Genomic DNA, 22,517 nt, shown 5'->3' with positions numbered 1-22,517 from the left:
GATTTAATTATTAACTCAATCTCCCTCTTGTCAGTATCAAGGAGGAGCATTTCAGGTAACAGTCTTGGAACACTTTTTTTCTACAAGCGCTATATGATTCCCTGTTGGGACTAGGTTTCTATTTAGTTCACCAGCTATATTATCACAATCCTTTAGGAAATCTACAGTGAAGTAACCACAGCCTAATAATTACTTGCTATTCTCTGACAGATACCACAGTAAGGAATCCAGATTCCTCATAAATAGTTCAAGATTTCCGAGTGCTGCTCTATATACTGATACAATTAAAAGTCAATTATTTTTCAGTATTAGTTCAAAAGCACACACTTCAATGTGCAGATCACGACAAAATCTTTTTATGTTAATGTTTTGGAAGTTGCGTTCTGCCTTAATATGTGTAACAACTCCTGCTTTTCCCATGTTAGTTATGCATGAGTAAGCTGCAATAGTGTAATCTTTTATACGTTTTTTCCTGGTATATTAAAGAATTTTCTTAGGGTTAGTGGTACGAATCATACTAGTCAGCCACACTCTTATTTCAGAACCTTGTTTGTCATCCAAATGTTGGAATATATATTCTTTCCCAGTTTAGTTTGACATGGAGAGTCCTTAAACGATATCTTTGATTTGCCAGCTGTTGATACGCGTCAGTGGCATAGCTGTGACTGACACATGGTAGTTTCAGTCAAAACAGCGAAAAATGGCGTCTGCTTCGGTGAGTTGTGCTTATGTTTACATTACGGTATAATGAAAGTAAATATACAATTCGATCATGAACCGTAAATTGTTGACGTTTCATTGTTGAGATGACGCTGTTTCAAAACTCTGAGAGTTACGTATCCTGTTAAGCGTTGAACCACTTGAGTATATACGACGAGACTTTTTGGAAGATTCTTTATAATACGTCAGCTTGCACTAATGCTTAACTTAACTCTTCATAAATCTTTATTATTTGTCGTGCATTAATCTAAGAAACTAAAAGCATTTTTGGAAACTAGGGAGGAGGTACCGGTAGTGTATTTTACTCAGAACATTATTGTTGAATGAAGTGTACCCTGCTGTGGAATCTTAATTGAAACAGGCATAGCGGCTTGGAATCGAACTTGGATCGTTCGCACTTGTCAGTGTTTTATCATCGAGCAGCTCGGTAGAGCCTTAAGTACACTGCAAATCTTCATATGTGTATTAATTCGCTCATACCGTGACGAACCTCAGAAAAGGCCAAGTTCTAGTTAGGAATCCTTATTGCTATTTAAAAAATTGTTTCTAATTCACATTAATTCTTTTAAATTTGGTAACTTGCTCTACACATCGATTCCGATTCTCTTAACTTAATAATTTATTCGATATTATTTCAGGCGCCACTTTTAGACGATGACACGCTGGCGTTTGGCGAAGAGGAGGAAATAAACTCTAAGAAAATAGTGTAAGACAAGTATTTCTATTAACCAGTTGATTTCTCATTTTCATAATTGCTTATGGTGTACTAAAAAAAGCTGTCATTTTACAGGCACCCATATGTCACATTTTTCCATTTATCCTTTAGAGTATCAGCGCTGCTAGTGTACATGTTATGTGGCCTGTTCAGTACTAGTTTCATAGCGAGTTTTGTGACGATAGTGTTGCTTCTGTCAATGGATTTTTGGACTGTGAAGAATATTACAGGTATGTTGATGGCTTGTATTATCAGTTTTTGGAGTCATAATTTGTTCTTAATTTGTGAAATTGTGATGAACTTTATATCCTGATTATGTGCTTTTGGCAAATCTGAATGAACTAATTATTTTGGCATGATGTTAAAATACTTTCTCATTGTATTGTCCGTAGTTTTCCAGTTTTTGTCACATGAACGCCTATTAAATGCATCTGAAAATTGTTTTGAAGTTTGTCTCTTCATGATTTTATGGTGCTGGTTGTAATCATTTTCAGCATATGCTTTGTCCATTTGATTTAGTTCTATGGCAAAAGAAATATTGCCTATATTTACAGCTGCCTTCCGGTTTAAAATCGAGCTCTTTTCTTGAATCCCTGAATATCATTTGTGATATAGATGTTGTAGCTACTGTAGACTTATTCTAGGGTTTGTCCTAATACATGAACATCCCTTTGAAACTATTGTACCACCTTGAGGCTAAACACAAAGATTCAACTTATGATTGCATTTTGAATCTCTCAGTGTTCGTTATAAATTTATATAATATCTCGATGATTTGATGTCAGTTTTGATAATGCATTATCCATTTTTATAATAAAGAGGAGAGCAGTTCTTTCTCCTTGGTTGTTGAGAATACATGGTTATTTGTTTGTTAATCCTCGTTCTCAGGAAATGTTTGTCATCTGTCTGTAACAGCAGTTTGACCCCTTTATCAATTTTGTTTTCTGCATAAGTGATGCAAGAAAATAGTTAATTGACCTAAACAAAATATTGGGAAGGTGCTTTCCTTATTATGTACTGTTTTAGGTAGTATGTTGTTTTTGTCTTAATGATTAAAGAAGACCAATTTTCAGAGGTGACATGTTTATTTCATGGCTATTTTGCATACATAGTGTTTGTTAAACTGTTGTATAGCCACTTTGGATAGCCATTTCCTTAAGCATTGCAATAATTGTGTAGTAGATAGCAATTTGTAAGGAGGGATTTTACGTGACAGTGAACTTCCAGACCCGTCTTATGGCAAACAATATTTTTTGTAGAGCAGATATTATTTTAGTGATCAGAGTGAGGGATTTTGTACACAATATTATCCTTTCTATAATCTCAGTAAATTGTTTGTACACTGTATCTCTGAAAAGGGACCATAATATACCCATTAATATTATGATAGATATTTTCAGTCAGTCATATCCTTACAGCAATTACAAAAGTTCATAAAATATGTAAGTAAGTGTATTTTGTCTTTACATAGTCGTTTCAGTATATAATCAAATAAATGGGTCAAATAACTATTTGCACTAACTTGGTCCTTGTAAAGATCTTTTGGGTCGACAGAAGCGTCCGATCCAACACGTCGGCTTTGACCCGTGGCGTAAGGGTGTTGTCGTGTGTGACGTCATGACGGCGCGGAGTTTGGTTTGAGTGTGGCTGTCTCCAGTTCTGTTTTATCTTATTTTATTTACTTTTCTGATCTGTTCGTTCTATCTCGTGAGATTTTTTTTTTTTTTTTTTTTTTAAATTTAAAAACATTTATTAGGCTACTTATTTTAATTATCTGTTTCCTCGAATTTCTGTTTTAGTTTATTATGTTTATCTTTCTGATCTGTTTGTTCTATCCCGTGAGATTTTTTTTTTTTTTTAAAATACAAAAAACACTAATCAGCTACTGAAGCATCTTTATCTTCTATGGGTTGTAGGGGTTACGACCCCCAGGGAGGTGGGTGGGTATTCATGCATGGCTGTCTTCACTTACACGTTGTAGCTACGCGAGACGTCTAAATTTGTTTATATTTAGTTTGCCCCCCACCCAAAAACCCCATTTCCCGCGCTTGTCCCGTTAGTGTCATTAGGCTTCTTGTGGAAAGTGTGTGTGTTTGTTTTTGTTTCCACCATATTTGTGACGTCATGGGTCAAAGCAGACGGGTGGGATCGGACGCTTCCGTATTTCCGATCTTTTAACAACTGGTGAAGTTCCGTCAATGCCATTTGTATTTACTCCTATTTTTGGATCCTTGAAATGAAGGCTACAGTTTATGCAAAGGTGATTGATTCCTTCGTCTTATCTTTTAGACACTTACATGAACTGAAACAGATGGGCATTATGGATAATATTTTCTTTTGTCGTGTCCAAAGTACCTCCTGAGACTCCTCTTTGACACTTTCAATAGTGCCAAATACCTCTCATCCTGTTGCGTTATTTCTTTGCCCAAATTTTCTTTTCCCAAATAGGAATTAATCAGTCATCACAGTTAAATCTTTAACAGCAAGTTTTCTGTTTTTCTCTAAACACATAGAGATTCAAATTTCTCTCAAGTACTCATTCAGATCAACTACACTATAATTACTGAGTTGTATTTCTTTTTTTTTAAGTGCTACTAAATTTAAAGACCAAAAAGCACATTAGTTGTAAAATGGTAATTATTGGTATTTTGCTGCCTGTGAACCAGGAACCTTTCTTAACTGAGCAATGTTTCTTGAGCTAATTATTTCCCGTCTTAAGCAACACCACCATGTGAAACTATCACCCAAACTATTCTTAGGTGCCAGCTTCATTTGTGATTGTCACTCTCTATCTCTTTCATGTTGAAATGACTGACCGTACACCAATCAAGGGTTTGAGTCTCATCTTTTAAACTGCATGAAACATCCAAATCAGTTTGCTGGCTCATTTTGACAGCTCAGTACCAGAGCTTGCTACATATTCAAAACCAATCACTAGTTTGAACAACCATCAGACTACTCACTTTTTGAAAGTAGCCAAGGAGAAAAGAAATGATTTCTTTACTGAGGTGTCTTGCATTGTCACAGGCTGGGTGAAGCTGAGCACATGTGCCGCTTCCCTACTCTCTCATACTTACTGCTTCTCCTCTTTCTACCACTCTCTGCAGCTTGCAGTCAGTGCTGCCACCACTTCTTGCTGCTAGCCTAGCCACTGCTTATGAGAGGCAGAGAGACACGAGGAGTGGTTTGTTTGGATCTAATTCTCAGAGACTGCACATGCAGCGGCCGAAGATGCCAGTCGTGTGCATGAGTTGTGTCTGAGTGATTGTGTGAGTGCATGTGTGCTCTCATTTTCTGACAAAAGGTATGACTGAAAATTTGTTGTGAGAGTGTGACTGTCTTTTTCTACACAGCTGCCCCTCTCAGCAACCATCTTTACAGTGAGTTGCTACCTTTTCTCATTATTATTGATTCTCAGAGTATTTGAACAAGTTATGTGTTGCATGATTGATCATCTTGGTCCATCAACATGCTGTCTGTGGCTCATGAATAGCTGACCACACAGGTGGATTTCTGTGATGGGCCAAAACTGCGACCTTTCCTGCAGGTATCTGTAATGGATCAGGCCTGCCAACCTGAAGCCATTTGGTTTCCACCAACGTGCAGGTCCTGCCCATCGAATCTAGTCTCACCGACCTGCCCACAGGCTGGTTTATTTGTTTGTGGCGTAATGGAGCAGCGGTTTATCCTTGGACCCAGGACTGCAGTGCTCCTCAGCAGGCCATGGGCGATGGATTTCAGGAATTGCAACCGTCCCACTTGCAAGTACATTGTACAGTGTGGCATTTTATAGACATTTTATTTGTTACAGTACATTTTGGCACTTTAAAAGTAGTTAAATGTTAAAAAGTTGTCTGTTGCTGGCAGTGTGTATGCTATGTACTCATATATTTCTCAAAAGAAGAACCACAAAATACAAGTAAAATAGTAGGTATACCACAGTGGGCAATAACTGACAGTAACATAGTATAACCAACATTTTATTAGCGGTCACCTACAGTGTTGCTTTACACAATTCTTCCCACCTTATACATTTCTTTCTAGAGGCCTACTTTTTCCTGAGGTTAGTCCTGAAATCGATGAAGTTATTTTAAATCTGTCTTGCATCTCCAAGGAAATGCATATTTTTGTCGCCAAATGTGTTTTGTTTTATTGAAATAAATAACATCAATGTTCTTAATGAAACATATACAATTTGGCTTGCTTCATCTAAGCACAGTTCGTTACAAAAGGTGTTGATGTTAGTACTAAAGATTTTTGTGCCCACATCAGGAAACAGCACCATCTGGTTGCATAATGAACGGTCCACTGCTGTTTCTCATATAAGAGGGGCATTTGAAAAGTCCGTGCAAAAATAAAAACTACTTAAGTGTTTGGGGTAAACCTTTTTTATTTTTCGACATAGTCTCCTTTTAGACTTATACACTCGTCCAACACTGTTCTAATTTGTTGACCCCTTCTGAATAATAGGAATTGTCCAAGTCTGCAAACTAGCTATTAGTTGCTGCAATCACCGCCTTGTCTGAATAAAATCTTTGTCCCACCAGCCATTTCTTCAAATTGGGGAACAAGTAGTAGGCTGAGAAAAGTCTGGAGAAAAGGGGGATGTGAATGAGTTGGAATCCTATTTCCAATAATTTTGCGACCACAACTGCTGAGGTGTGTACTGGTGCATTGTTGTGATGGAAAAGGTCTTTTTGCGGTCCAATCGCCGGTGTTTTTCTTGTAGCTCGGTTTTCAGATTATGCAATAGCGGTGAATAATATGCACCTTTAATAGTTTTACCCTTTTCCAGATAGTCGATGAGGATTATCCCTTGCAAATCCCTAAAGACAGTCGCCATAACCTTTATGGCCAAAGGAATGGTCTTCGCCTTGTTCGATGCAGATTCTCCCTTGGTAACCCATTGTTTAGATTGTTGTTTGGTCTCAGGAGTATAGTAATGTATCCAAGTTTCATCCACAGTGACGAAACGATGCTTAAAGTCCTGCGATTCTTCCTGAACAGCTGCAAACCATCCTTGCAACACTTCACATGATTCAGTTTTTGGCCAAGTGTGAGCAATCGCGGAACCCATCATGCGGATAGTTTTCTCATGTCCAAATGTTTATGCAAAATATTATGTTCCTGTTCATTTGAGATGCCCACAGCACTAGCAATCTTACGCACCTTAACTCTTCTGTCATCCATCACCATATCATGGATTTTATCAATGATTTCTTGAGTCGTAACTTCCACAGGGCATCCAGAACGTTCAGCATCATATGGTCACTCCAAAAATTTTGAAACCACTTATAAATTGCTCTAATCAAAGGTGCAGAGTCACCGTAATGTTTATCAAGCTTCTCTTTAGTCTCCCAAAGCGTTTTACCTTTCATAAAGTAATATTTAATCACCATAGGAAATTCTTTTTTGTCCATTTTTTGACAATCACTCGACTTCCTTGATTCACACGAATGCCAAACACAAAGAAATAGACCAACATGGCTGAAACTTGGTTTGCGTTCTTTCCAAAGATGCTATTAACTAAACATGACCTTGATATGCGCCAGTGGTGCCATCTCTCGGACTTTGCATGGACTTTTCAAACACCCCTCATATGTAAATGATCTACCGCCTAATGTTCAACAAGCAGATCACACCAGTATTGTAATCGCTTCCAGTATACATACAGAAATAGAAGAAATGGCGAACAAAGTTCTTAAAAGTATCATTGACTGGTTTTCTGTGAATGGTCTCACCCTGAATCTCTCTCTCTCTCTCTCTCTCTCTCTCTCTCACACACACACACACACACACACACACACACACCACATATTCAGTTATACATCTCTAGGGGTACTGCACCAGTGATACGTGTAACAACACATGGTGATGAAATAATACATAGGGTGGAAACTTCAAAATTCTTAGTTATCCATATTGACAAGGATTTAAACTGGAAAAAAAAAACACACACACACACATTTTGAAACTCCTAAAACAACTTGGTTCAACCACATTTGCACTTAGAATCATAGCAAATTTTTGGGAGAGAGAAATTAGTAAGTTTACATATTTCGCTTATTTTCATTCAGTAATGTCATGTGGAATAATGTCTGGGGTGACTCATCTCTAAGAAAGGAGGTCTTCATTGCCCAATAATGTGCTATAAGAATAATATGTGGTGCTCACCCGCGATCATCTTGTAGACATCTGTTTAAGGGGTTGGGCATTCTGACTATTGCTTCACAGTATATTTATTCCCTCATGATGTTTGTTGTAAATTATCCCCTGCACTTCAAATGGAACAATGTGATACATAATTACAATACTAGAAGAAAAAATGACATTCATTTCTCAACATTAAAGACAACCTTAGCACAGAAAGGGGTGCACAACGCTGCAACAAAAATTTTTACCATTTACCCAGTGGTATAAAATGTCTCACAGACAGCAAGGTAAAATTGAACCCTCCTTGACAACTACTCCTTTTCCATAGAAGAATTTCTATGTTTGTAATGTGTAAAAGATGGCGGGTAGGAATTGCTAACTCAATCTGTATATCGTGTTTTCATTTTGGGGGAGAAGAAATTATATGGTGATTTTTAGAGTACAAATAGATATACAAATTAATTTGCAATATGAATCTAAAATGATCCATTCCACATCATGACGATTTATCACACAAAATGATATATGGAACATGAAAGTAACTAACTGACTAACTAACTCACTAACTAAAAGGAGAGCCATTGTTTGTGGAGACTTGTGTGTTCAGTTTCTCTGAGATAATACTGACGGACAGTGCCTATAGTTGTTGGCATCTAGGTTTGGATTCCTCTCGGCAGTAAAATTCTCAAAGGATTTGATGAAGTAGTGCTGCAGCTACAGACAGTTTGTTTACAGACCAAACAACCTGAAATGACTTTAAAAAACCAGTAACCAGTGGTCTGTCTGATCAGTATTGTCAAGTGTTAACAGTGAAATAAATACAATGCCCAAATAATTTAAGGAGTAAAAAAAATCTCTGCGCAACTCCCCATGTCTGCAGCCAGAATGAATTCTCTGTCTGCAGAGAAGAGGTTTCTTCTTCCACAGTTCCAGTCTTGTGTTCTCAGACCTGACAGCAGGCACTTTGGGCATTCTCAGGATGCTTTTCTGGAACTTCGGCTACTACTGATGAGCTGTAGCCTATGTGTATAGTGTAGCAGATGGACACTGCCCTCTTCTACTTTAAACCCACCTTAACTGACACTCACAAATTCTGATGCTGGGTTGACTTGGGAATAAAGTACAAGTATTGGCGTGGGTTTAATTGGCTGCTGCATCTACATGCCTAGCAGAGGGTAATAAACACTAATCTTGTGAAATGTAATCAGCAGCAGGAAACACAGTGCCATTGCTAAAGCATGAGCTGTTAAGGAATGTCTACAACCTCATGCCCCAGTCTGACCTTGTCAGTATGCATATCAGTTAGTTTTGCACGAAGATTTTGCTTAGGAGCCTTGCCAAGTGCTACACTTTAGTATTTTGGAGCGTTGCAGTGCTGTAGCTGGATACCTGATTATTATGTACATGATTCACATTTAGCTTTTCTGTTCATTCAAATGTATAAGGTATAACGAAATTCTATTTATGGACTTCACTTGGATGGGGATCAAGACACTTGAGTTTAGCATAAGAACTCATGTCTGAGAACATGCAAAATGCCACAACACATGTTGTTCCGTGACTCTTGCTGCCCGTCATCTGGATCCACTTACAGGTAGGGCCTGATGTGACAACCACCAACACAAACACAGATATGATATGTCCATACCATGTTCCAGTACAGTCACCAGTCCCTTCTCTCCAGCATCTGCTGCAGCCATAGCCCATGCCAGTAGGACTTCTTGGATTCCACAGGGGTCTCGTAGATCAAGGATTTCATGTGACCCCACAAGTAGTAGTTTAGTGGATTAAAATCAGGAGAACATGAAGGCAAAGCAGTCGGCTCACCAGAACATATTCACTGTTGCCCAAACTGATGGTTCAGATGATCTCTGACCACACATGGAAAATAAGGGGATGTGCCATAATGATGGAACCATGTTAGATGCGCATGAAGTGAACATCTTCCAGGAGCTTGTGCAGTACACTGTCAAGGAATTGCAAGTACACAGCACCTGTGAGATGTTATGGAAGAAGATATGGCTCAGTCACATGACCATCCAGGAACTGTGCCCAAATGTTTCGATCATATCATTTACGAAACACATGAGTGTGAGCAGCATGGTGGTTTTCATCAGCTGACACATAACTGTTGTGGGAATTGAGAACACATTATCTGGTGAACTTGGCTTCACCCTGAGGAAAAAGAACTGCCGTGGGAAGTCTGGCTCATCCACATAATGGTGCAAAACTATCTGCAGAACTGACTTGTGATGAAAAAGCCTTTGTCCGCATTGCGTGTACCTTCTGGGGATGGTATGGGTGTAGCTACTGCTCATGGAGAATGCACCAGACAGTTTCAGTGATCCTCATTCAGTGTACCTGCTATGTTTTGACACTCATTGTTGTGTCCTCTTCCGCTGCATGGATCACAGCCTCTTTAAACTGTGTTGTGCAGCACTGTAGTTAGCCCTACTGTCTCCGAGGTCTGCTGGTACACTATAGCAAAGAGGAAGTGCAAAGATGTTTGGTACTGTGATAAATGTTCCATATAAAACTGATGAGCAGCCCTGCCATTGCACCGAGCTTTGCCATACAATAACATTATGTTAATGTATTCCACAAATCTGTAGTTAAACATTGCTCAACAGCAACACATTACAAATGTACTTGAAGCTGGCATTGTGTACTCTAGTGTATGATTGCTACTCTATAGCAGTATAGTGTGAACAAAGATCGGAAGCACAACAACAGGTACAAATCTCTCTGGGAAGATCACAAACTCAACTGAATGGCATGTAAACAAATGGTAGTGGGTGTGGAACATCAGGTGACCCATGACTGACACATGTAATACCCTAGTCTGTGGCACCAAAAATGCTGTAGCTTTGAACGTGTGATGTTGCATTTTGTGTGGCGGAGGAAAACTACATTTTCAGGTGTGAATTGCTACGCTAAACTTAACCATCTTGGTCCCCACTAGAAGTCCTCAACACCTGTATAGGGAGTTTAGTTACATCCTGTACAGGCTGGCATTTTCCATCTCAGCGTTTGTTTTTCTGTTCTAAACAGTTCCGTGCCTGCGTTCGCTAGCTTATAAAATGACAGAAAGAGGAGTGTTGGGAGAAGCGCGTGTCCACCATTGGGTGCCATACGTCACCTTCTCAAGTCCGGATGAAGACCAGACGTCTCTTTGGGTACCAGACCCCAACAGGTGTCCCTGGCATTAACATCATTATCTACCGATGCAAACGCAATTGCCGAGCACTAGACTCAAGCCTCTGCATCGGATAACTACCCCCCAGCCTTTTGCACCCTCAAACGACAGTTGGAAAGGAAAGTCCTCTCGTTCACTACACGCCACGGTGAACCCTATAACACCCCATTTACAGAGTGGGAACTCCTCAGTGCCCTTGCACATCGCCCCGACACAGCTCCTGGGCCGGATTGGACCCACAGTCAGATGATTAAACATCTTTCATCTGACTACAAGTGAGATCTTGTCATCTTCAACCAGATGTGGTGCGATGGTGTCTTTCCATGCGATGGTGTCTTTCCATCATAATGGCGGGAAAGCACCATCATTCCAGTGCTCGAACCCGGTCAAAACCTGCTTGATGTGGATAGCTACCGGCCCATCAGCCTCACCAACGTTCTTTATTAACTGCTGGAATGATGGTGTCTTTGCGGTTGGGCTGGTCCTGGAGTCACGTGGCCTACTGGCTCCATGTCAGGGCGGCTTCTGCCATGGGTCGCTCTACCATTGATATCTTGTGTCCTTCGAGTCTGCCATCCAAACAGCCTTTTCCAGATGCCAACATCTGGTTGCCATCTTATTTTATTTATGTAAAGCATATGACATGACCTGGCAACATCATATCCTTGCCACCTTGTATGAGTGGGGTCTCCGGGGCCCGCTCCCGATTTTTATCCAAAACTTCCTGTCACTCCGTACTTTCCATCTTCAAGGTGGTGCTCCCCATAGTTGCCATGTATTCAGGAGAATGGCGTTCTGCAGGGCTCCATATTGAGTGTGTGTCTATTTTTAGTGGCTATTGACGGTGTGGCAGCAGCTGTAGGGTCGTCAGTCTCACCTTCTCTGTATGCAGATGACTTCTGCACTGTACTGGTGTTGCTGAGCGGCACCTGCAGGGAGCCAGTCACAAGGCACAGTCATGGGCTCTAGCCCGTGGCTTCCAGTTTTCAGCCAGGAAGTCGTGTCATGCATTTCTGTCGGTGTCGCACCGTTCATCCAGAACCAGAACTTTACCTTAATGATGATCCACTCACTGTAGTGGAGACCTATCGATTCTTAGGACTGGTTTCTGATGCCAGATTGACTTGACTGCCTCACCTTCATCAGCTTAAGCTGAAGTGCTGGCAGCACCTCAGTGCCTTCCGCTGCCTGAGCAATGACAACTGGGGTGCAGATCGCTCTACGCTCCTGCAGGTCTACAGAGCCTTTGTTCAATCCCTCCTTGACTACGGGAGTGTGGTTTATGGTTCGGCGGCACCCTCAGTATTGCATTTACACGACCCAGTGCACCACTGTGACATTTGATTAGTGACGGGAGCATTTAGAACGAGTTCGGTGACCAGTGTCCTGACGGAGGCCAGAGTCCCTCCATTGAAGGTTAGGCCTGCACAACTGCTCGCCAATTACGTTGCACACGTTCATAGTTCTCATGCACATCTGAATTACCATCTCCTTTTCTCAACCACGGCGGTCATCTCCTGCATTGGCGGCCCAGGTCAGGGCTTACAATTGCGGTTCGCGTCTGGTCCCTTCTGTCTGAACTGGAGTCCTTCCCATTACCACCTCTCTTCGAGGTCCATTCACGTACACCTCCATGGTTTACACCTAGGCCGCAGATTCTTCTGGACCTTTTTCATGGCCCTAAGGACTCCGTTAACCTTGCGGCTCTCCGCTATCACTTCCTCTCAATTCTCAACATGTACTGGGGCCATGAAGTGGTTTACACCGACAGCTGAATGGCTGATGGTCACGTAGGCTTTGCATATGTTCATGGAGGACATATTGAACAGCACTCCTTGCCAGATAGCTGCAGTGTTTTCACTGCAAAGCTGGCGGCTATTTCTTGTACTCTTGAGCACATCCGCTCATGCCCTGGTGAGTCATTTCTCCTGTGTACTGGCTCCTTGAGCAGCCTACAAGCTGTCGACCAGTGTTACCCTTGCCTATCATTTGGTAGCGCCCATTCAGGAGTCCATCTATGTCCTGGAACAGTCCCTTCATTCAGTGGTGTTTGCGTGGGCCCCTGGACACGTCAGAATCCCAGGCAACAAACTTGCCAACAGGCTGGCCAAACAGGCTGCGCAGAAACTGCTCCTGGAGATGGGCATCTCCGAAATTGACCTTCATTGTGTCTTACGCCGCAGAGTTTTTCGGCTTTGGGAGATGGAATGGCATAACAGTACGTAGAGCTAACTACACGTCATTAAGGAGACTATGAATGTGTGGAAGTCTTCCATGCGGTCCTCTTGCTGGGAATCAGTTGTCCTCTGCCGGCTCCGCATTGGCCATACGTGGCTAACGCGTGGTTACCTCCTCCGTTGCGAAGACCAACCTCGGTGTAACTGTGGCTCGCAAATGACGGTCATGTACCTCTTGCTGGACTGCCCACTTTTAGTTGCTCTGCGGCAGACTTTTAACTTTCCCAGCACCGTACCTTTGGTGTTGGGCGACAATGCCTCAACAGGAGCTTTAGTTTTACGTTTTATTGGATGTGGGCATATGAAGAGAAGATTGAAGGTCTTAAAATAATTGAAGAGGTAAATGGTGTTTGAGAAAAAAAGGCAGCATTTAGTTAGACAACTTAAGTACAGATTATAATGCTGGGTTCATTAGATGAAAACTGGAACCAATTTCATTGCCCACCATCTACTGAAAACATTGCAAACTTTTGGGTTATTTGTGAACATGCAGTGCTGTATATAATGAGTGCCTGATAATCTTTCAGAAAGATTTGAACAAGTAAATGGTGGCATTAGGTGATAAGTTTTATGTATGACTTTGTTTAATGTGGCAACAAATAGTATTGTCAAACAATAGTGAGTTGGTAGGAGTGTACAAATAGCACTGTTCTTCCAAGTTTTCACCAGAGAACAGTGTTTGTTCATTGTATCATTCCAGTTACCTTTATGGCCATTGTTTATTGAAAATTGTGAACATTGGAAAATTTTAAAAATTTAGGCAGGTATCTGAGTCTGATGTCTGATGAGGGGCTTCCATAAATTGTCCACACAATACATTTTCTGAGAGGCTTCCATAAACTGGCCACTCAAGAGATTTTAGTGATTTGCCACGGATAATTCCGGTAGGATTCTTGAACATCCACAGTCCCTACCTGGGCATTAGTGGAGGCACAACCTTCAGACTGTTACGTGCAACTCTGGGAGCTGGTGATTGAGCTTTGCAGTGGGTATACACATGGGTAGATTTCTCTAACGAGACTTACGAAGTCCTTGAGCTTTCAGCGAGCCGGTGGCTGACATGCTACTTATGCAGAACATCACACTCATGTTGGCTACCCTGCAATCTTTCTCACATGATTTTAAAGAGACTATTCAGTTAAAAAAATATTTTTACATTATTTGTAGCTTTACATGTCAGCTTCATGATGAAGTGACTATGATTTCATTCATGGTCATAGTTTTTGTGATATTCTGCATGTAAGTAACACATTGCATGAAATCGGAATGCATTGCAATGAAAAATAGGTGTTGCCAGTGCTTGATATAACACAATGGTGCTAACGAAAAAAAAAAAAATCACGAATTTTGAGATGCAGTACAATAGCACTGTGATTGAAGTGATGTGAAAGAAACATATTCACACTTTTAAATTTTCAGAAAAGAGAAAAGTGTTAAAACAACATTTTAAGAAGTCCAAAATTTTGAAGACACCCCCTGGAATGTTTTAGTAATGGAATCCCCCCCCCCCCCCCTCTCTCTCTCTCTCTCTCTCTCTCTCTCTCTTCCTTATTATACTATATATTGCTGCTTGGCATTGCTTTGTAGCAAGATAAGTGAAGAAATTATGCATTTATTTTTACACTGAGATTGCACTTTTCCATAAGATTGTGACTTGATTTGCCCTCAATTCCTCGTTTAATAAACCACTGTTTCAGGGTTATGCCACAATTGCAAATGCATTAGGATGTTGGCGAGGTGACATAGTGAAAACTCCGCTTTGTTTTGCCAAAAGAAGCAAATTTTAACATTGCAGCAAGAGAAATGTAGGTGATACTCGAAATTTACCACTTACTAATGAGTGGTTTTCAGGTTACAGCAAGTTTGTTGCCGTAAGTATAGTGAAGGGGGTGGACCAGTGACCACATCAAAAAACTTACACAATTGCACTGTGTAATAACTTGTTTGTGAAAATTGACACATGAATATTACACAAACAAGAAAGTAAAATACAAGGTGTACAAAGAGACAGAATTGCCCTTCTCAGTTATTACTGAATTAGGTACTTCAACTGCCTTCACACACATTTCGCCTTTGATGCACATTTTCCCAAAATTAATTGTGTTCCATCTCAATTTGATATGTGTCATAAATTTTTTTGATGGGTCTTTCTCCCTTTGAGGGGCAATCAGGTGAAAATGGAACACCTGCCACAATGGGACCATGGAATGATTCCGTTCAGAAGTAATCGTCACATGTGTTAAGACATCTATCCCACTTGGAGATGATTCAGTCATTCCTTGTTCTGTAGAATGTGGTCAGTCACTGACAGATCCACAACAACACCCATTCTTGCACTTCGTCTGACTGAAACTGATGTCCATGCATGTCTTTCTTCAGGCCACCAAAGATGTTATAATCACACAGTTGAAAGGTCTGGGCTGGACAGAGGATGTTGCAATATTTCCCAATAAAATCGCTGAAGCATAATGTTATCCAGTTGACTGTGTGGGGGTGAGCATTATCATGCAATAGGAGGATGATTCCATCTGACAGTGTTCAGACAGCCTGAGTTTAAATGGCAGACCTAACACTGGGAATAGCTCAGATCTTCCCCATCAAAAATGCCACAGCTGTTCAGACAAGTTCCGGTAAGGTCATAATTACCTCCTCCTTCAACTGTAGGGTCTGTCTGCTTGTCAAGTTCCTCGAGCACAGACAATGAAAGCATAGTGCTTTGAAGGTACTTGGCAGAAACTGCCATGCACTATAAAGCCAAAGGGCCCAGGAATGCTGTCAGACATCATCATCCTGTTACCCAATAATATCCACCTTCACACTATCAATTGGTCGAAGGCTACATTTCAGTGATTTGGTTGGGAAACACTGTGACATCCTCTGTACAGTTTGAATCTTTTACTGTGTGATTTAAAATTTTTTGGCGACCTAAAGAAAGGCATATGTGGGTGTCAGTTTGTCAGATGAGGATATGCAAGAGTGGGAGCAATTGTGGACCTGTCAAGGGCTGAACATGTTCTATGAAAAAGGAATTGATCATTTTGTTTCAAAGTGGGGTATATGTTGTAAGGCATGCTGTGAGTACTTTTGAATAGAAACGTCTCACGGTCCTGTGTGGCAGGTGTTCAGTTTTTATTTCATTGCCCCTTCTATGTAAGTGAATAAGTAGAAGATTTTAAAAGATTTAAGGGGAGGCTAATTCATCCGTTTTTTTTTTTTTTCTCTCTCTCTCTCTCTCTTGGTGATCAGCCACTCACATTACTTGATGAATTTCAATAAATACATTTTTGCATGTGTTTTAATAAGAATATATAAAATGCTATAGAGTTAATTTTATATATTGTTTGCTCCTTCATGAATGTGAATGTTGGAGGTATTGGGATGTAGCGGATAAAACTGTAATTGGGAATTATTCTGCTTAGTATATAGTTTTAAATATTTTAACCACATTTGTTGTAAAATACGTGAATAACTGGGCTCGTGAACTTGGTGCTGAGTGCATATATCGGAACACTATAACAGTACTGCCTGCAGTGTTACGGAACTGGTGGAAATAAGCAAGGTGAGGCCATGTGTTAACTTTTCACATCCAGCCAACATTTACTTTACCTCACGTTTTCCTCTCTTGTCATTTTGTAATACAGGTATCCAATGGGCTGTAGTAATGCAGCTGTTTTCACTGCATAGATAAAAACCAATATAAATACCTTATTCAAAAGGAGACAGGTTTATCTTCAGATGTTCAATGTTGTTTGAACACCACCTTCATTGTGATTTTGGTATCTCACAATGGTTGATCCATCCAGCTCTGTTCTGAATGATTGTGCACTTATGTATCTAAACACATCAAAAAAAGTTTTGCATCACCTCAGTTTCGAGGGTTCCAGAACCTGTACAAAAAATTGGAATAGAGATCAACATGAACATCATTTCTGCCCGTTTTATTGCTCATGGAAACCACACATTGCATGTTGTACCTCCACACAGTGAGATCTTCAGAGGTGGTGGACCAGATTGCTGTGCACACCGGTATCTGTAATATCCAGCAGCACGTCCTCTTGCATTGATGCATGCCTGTATTCATCATGGCATACTATCCACAAGTTCATCAAAGCACTGGTGGTCCAGATTGTCCCACTCCTCAACGGTGATGCAGCGTAGATCCCTCAGAGTGGTTGTTGAGTCACGTCGTCCATAAACAGCCCTTTTCAGTCTATCCCAGGCAGGTCCGATAGGGTTCATATCTGGAGAACATGCTGGCCACTCTAGTTTAACGATGTTGTTATTGTGAAAGAAGTCATTCACAAGATGTGCACAATGGGAAGAGTGCCTCGCCAATATGCTACTGACATGGTTGCACTATTGGTCGGAGGATGGCATTCATGTATTGTACTGCCATCATGGTGCCTTCCATGACCACCAGTGGCATATGTTGGCCCCACATAATGCCACCCCAAAACAGCAGGGAACCTCCACCTTTCTGACCGGCTTGCCTCCAAACATGTCTCCAACAATTGTCTGATTGAAGGCATATGCGACACTCATCGGTGAAGGGAACGTGATGCCAATCCTGAGTGGTCCATTCGGCATGTTGTTGGGCCCATCTGTACCGAACTGCATGGTGTCGTTGCAAAGATGGACCTCACTGTGGACGTCGGGAGTGAAGTTGCTTATCGTGCAGCCTATTGCCACAGTTTGAGTCATAACATGACATCCTGTGGCTGCACGAAAAGCAGTATTCCACATGATGCCATTGTTGTCAGAGTTCCTCCGAGCCATAATCCGTAGGTAATGATCATCCACTGCAGTAGTAGCTCTTAGGCGGCCTGAGCAAGGCGTGTCATCAACAGTTCTTGTCTCTCTGTACCTCCTCCACATCCGAACAACATCGATTTGGTTCACTCCAAGACGCCTGGACACTTCCCTTGTTGACAGCTCTTCCTGACACAAAGTAACAATGTGGATGCGATCAAACTGCGGTATTGACCATCTAAGCATGGTTGAACAACAGACAACATGAGCCATGTACCTCCTTCCTGGTGGAATGCCTGGAACTGATCGGCAGTTGGACCCCTTCAGTCTACTAGGCTCTGCTCATGATTATTTATATCTTTGGATGGGTTTAGTGGCATCTCTGAACAGTCAGAGGGACTGTGTCTGTGATACAATGTCCACAGTCAATGTCTATCGCCAGGAGTTCTGGGTACAGGGTGATACAAAACTTTTTTTTATGTGTATATTTTACTTAACAGAAAGAAGTAAAAGCTGATGAAAAGAATCATTGAATTTTGTATTAAGTTTTCTATCCATTATATCATTCATACAGAAGTACCACAAAATATGCAATACTTTAGTGTGTTACATGTGTGTATAACAATGTGCTTTCCATTGACAGGAAGACTTATGGTTGGTCTTCGGTGGTGGAATTATGTTGATGATGATGGGAAGTCCCACTGGGTTTTTGAAGCGAGAAAGGTGTGTTACAAATATTAGCACTCTTAGTTATACATCGTTACAAACTTCTTAAAATACTTAGGATACATTTTCATTGGCTTGACACTATGGGAAAAAAAATGCTATTTTTAACCTTTGTTTACCATAACACTGTGTAGAATTAGGAACTAACTTGATTTGTTAATTTTATGTGATAGAACTTGAAAGTTGTTTGATTACCTTTCCAAATGTTACAGATTACTTTTACATTTTAAGAGTTTTAAAATTTTTGTTTAATGCACTGCTATTCCTATTCTTTCTTCATTTTGCTGCTCCCAGCAACTATTGATAATTCATTAATTATCGATCAGTCAGCAGTTCCAAAACCAGAGAAACATTATTTCATTGATTTAGTTCTTCAGAAGATAAAGGCCCTTCACAGTTGGTCCTCAGTGCTAATTTGATTTTAAAACTCGTATGTGATGACTGTTGTATCCAGACAATGAACATAGAACAAAAGATCTTGATTGAGTTCCATAGCTGTGTCATCAGGTTGTTTCAACACAATTCACTTCGTCCCAGCTGTGTCTTGGCAACATCTTCAATCCAAGAGCCTTTGGTATAAAATTAACAAGTAATAAATACTAATGTATGTACAAATTAACATACAAGCCTCAGAAAAGAATAAACTTATCAGGCTTCCAGCAGTGTCAATTGCTTATACATCCATAAACATTCAGCTGAGAGAACTTCGGTCCTTGAGTGGAAACTGACTTCTGTGTGAATGCTCTCTCCATCATTATATAGCCGTGGTATCACCTGTGGCATCACTAATTCTCAGTCCATTGTCATGTAAGAAGTTGGTTTCATCCTCTGTTTACTGTGGCTGCACTAACATTTGATGGCTGGTTTCCACTCAGTACTAAACTGCAAGCCACTGTCTTCATTGAAAATGTTATTAGGTATTTTGATCTCTACAGTGTATTTTATTATGCTATCCCAGAAGCTGTTAATCCTTGTGATGTTAGATGTGTTATTGAATGCAATTCTATGTCCATTTCCCAAAGCACACTCACCTGCAGCCAATTTTGCTGGATAAGGAAGTGTGGTACCTCATTCTCAAACCGGTGAAGTTCTGTTTTATACATGGTCAGCAGAATTTAATACTGTGTGCAGTCACATTGTAGCACTTCACTGAAAGCTCGTGGGAGTTTCATCACTTGATGCAGCTGGAAGACTGACAAGATTTTATTCAGTCATTTCACCACAATGTCACATCACCATGTACTTCTAAGGGAAGGAAATATAGAAACCTTATTAAGAAGGCAAACTGGGAAATTTTTCCTGCCTTACATCTGTGGTACTGTGATGAGAAAACAGTTCTACGATTTGGCATGCTAAGCCATCATATCAACACTGCTACGATCAGAAGAATGTTGCACTGTGCCAACTGCCCCTTCTACTAGAAAGGACACATTACGAAAGGAAACAGCTGGATGGTGATGGCAATAAGCTCTTCACTGTCCATCTACAACTGACATTAACTTTTGCCTTAGACTGAGACTGGAGTGACATGGTCACAATAAAACAAGAAATATCATCACAAAATAGGTCCACAGGTAAATAAAAGGGGAAGTTCAATTGACATTCACAACCACCTACGTAAATCTTCGAAATGCAACATTATTGACATGATGATAAATCAAATCGATGCTGGTTTTATCTTGCACTTAAGAATGTACTTAACAAAATGCCATCACCATGGAGCATCCTTTCCTGCAAAATAAATGGCATAGAACAAGCAGCCTGCAAGATGTCCATTGAGACTGCTGATGAAATTTGCTGTGAATCAAGGTGTGAATCTTTTCAAAATCCAAACCACTGTCTCCTAACTTGACAAAGCCATAGATTAAAGCCTACACACATTCAGCAGTGGTCCTTTCAGTGTCCTGCCAACTGACAAAGGCAATGCACTGGAATTTTGTAACAAGCTGACTATTAAGCGAAGTTGAAGCTGGAGGAAGACACCAGCCAAAAATTTACCCTTGACCATATCTCAAGAATAATGCAGAAGACATTGGAGCTACTCCTGTAACTGTCACTATGAGAAAATGTTAAGAATTATCTTCCTCAAGAACCTAGACTGACTATGTTTTATGGCCAGCCAAAAACACACAAGATGATTATGGTGATGATTCTATGACCCAGTATTAACTCCACGTGATAGCCAATTTAGAGTGACAAAATATCTTAACAGTGTACTTACTCTACATGATGGCCACTGTGCACATAACATACTGCCAATGTCATCATCTAAATTAAGCGTCTACATCTTGAAATCGCATTCGGGAGGACGACGGTTCAATCCCGCGTCCGGCCATCCTGATTTAGGTTTTCCGTGATTTCCCTAAATCACTCCAGGCAAATGCCGGGATGATTCCTCTGAAAGGGCACGGCCGACTTCCTTCCCAATCCTTCCCTAATCCGATGAGACCGATGACCACGCTGTCTGGTCTCCTTCCCCAAACCAACCAACCAACCAACATCTTGAAAGAAGTATATTGTGGTCAGCTTTGATATGCTCACATTATTCATGCATGTTCTCATGAAAGACTTGATAGTATATTATACCTTAGAAAGTTACTTGTTAGCAAATACACTGAGGTGGCAAAAGTCATGGAGTAGCTATATGCACATATACAGATGGCAGTAGTGTCATGTACAGAAGGCATAAAAGGGCAACCCATTGGTGAAGCTGTCGTTTGTATTAAGGTAATTCATATGAAGAGGTTTCCAACATGATTACGGCCACTTGGCAGGAATTGATAGACTTTGAACCAGAATGGTAGTTGGAGCTAGACAGATGTGACATTCCATTTCGCAAATTGTTCTGGAATCCAGTATTCCGATATCCACAGTGTCAAATGTGTGCTGAGAATAGCAAGTTTTAGGCATTACCTCTCACCTCTGACAGTGCAGTGGCAGACACCCTTCACTTAATGACAGAGAGAAGTGGCGTTTGTGCCGAGTTGTCAGTGCTAACACACAAGTAACACTGCGTGAAAGAACCACAGAGATGAATGTGGGATGTATGACGAACATATCCATTAGGACAGTGTGTTGAAATTTGGCATTAATGGGCTATGGCAACAGACAGTTGATGCAAGTGCCTTTGCTAACAGCACAACATTGCCTGTAGCACCTCTCCCGGGCTCATGACCATATTGTTTGGACTGCAGACATTGCAAAATCGTGGACTTTTCAGATGAATCTACATTTCAGTTTGGTAAGAGCTGATAGTAGGGTTAGTGTGTGGAACAGACACCATGAGGCCATGGACCAAAGTTGTTAACAACACACTGTGCAAGCTGGTGGTGGCTTCATAATGGTGGTGGGCTGTGTTTACATGGAATGGACTTGGGCCTCTGGGCCAACTGAACCGATCATTGACTGGAAATGGTTATGTTCAGCTACTTGGAGACCATCTGCAGCCATTCATGGACTTCAAGTTCCCAAAAAATGATGGAATTTTTGTGCATGGCAATGTGCCATGTCACTGGTCCACAGATGTTCACGATTGGATTCAAGAATATTCTGGACAATTCCAGCGAATGGTTTGGCTACCCAGATCACACGACATTTGACATAATTGAGAGGTCAGTTCATGCACAAAATCCTCCACCAGCAACACTTTCGCAGTTATGGATGACTGTAGAGGCAGGACAGCTCACGAATTTTGCGGGGGTATTCCAACAATTTGTGGAGTCCATGCCATGTCGAAATGCTGCACTACACTTAGTGAAAGTAGCTCTTACACGATATTAGGTGGTGTCCCATGATTTTTGCCACTTCATTGTAAATGTGATGCCTTCAACAAAGTTGCAAATTGTGATAGTATAGCAAATTTGAAGCTCACTGATGTATTAAGGTCATATAATCTTGTAAATATAGTAAGATACCAGACTAACACACACATGCTGCACCAGTAAAGATTATGCTATAATCAGCAGTAATATTGTAGATAATGTAACTTATAGTAGCCTAGATTTTCATTACTGTGTCCACT

General features: G+C 40.8%; 1 protein-coding gene across 3 annotated transcripts in view; it reads left to right on the top strand.

Annotated features, from left to right (window-relative positions):
- The first annotated feature begins 632 nt into the window (after positions 1-632).
- Positions 633-22,517, top strand: part of LOC124605729 (uncharacterized Golgi apparatus membrane protein-like protein CG5021) — a 71,583-nt gene continuing 49,698 nt past the window's right edge. For all 3 annotated transcript variants that reach the window (XM_047137607.1, XM_047137606.1, XM_047137605.1), the window contains exons 1-4: positions 633-715; positions 1,359-1,426; positions 1,511-1,665; positions 18,414-18,493. In XM_047137607.1, coding sequence (XP_046993563.1) covers positions 701-715; positions 1,359-1,426; positions 1,511-1,665; positions 18,414-18,493 — 318 coding nt within the window. In that variant the 5' untranslated portion in view covers positions 633-700. The remainder of the gene's footprint in view (positions 716-1,358; positions 1,427-1,510; positions 1,666-18,413; positions 18,494-22,517) is intronic.

Source organism: Schistocerca americana, chromosome 3 (genome assembly GCF_021461395.2).
Source record: "Schistocerca americana isolate TAMUIC-IGC-003095 chromosome 3, iqSchAmer2.1, whole genome shotgun sequence".
Taxonomy (NCBI): Eukaryota; Metazoa; Arthropoda; class Insecta; order Orthoptera; family Acrididae; genus Schistocerca; species Schistocerca americana.
The sequence above is the reverse complement of the archived record's forward strand: the minus strand, read 5'-3'. Positions and strand labels throughout refer to the sequence as shown.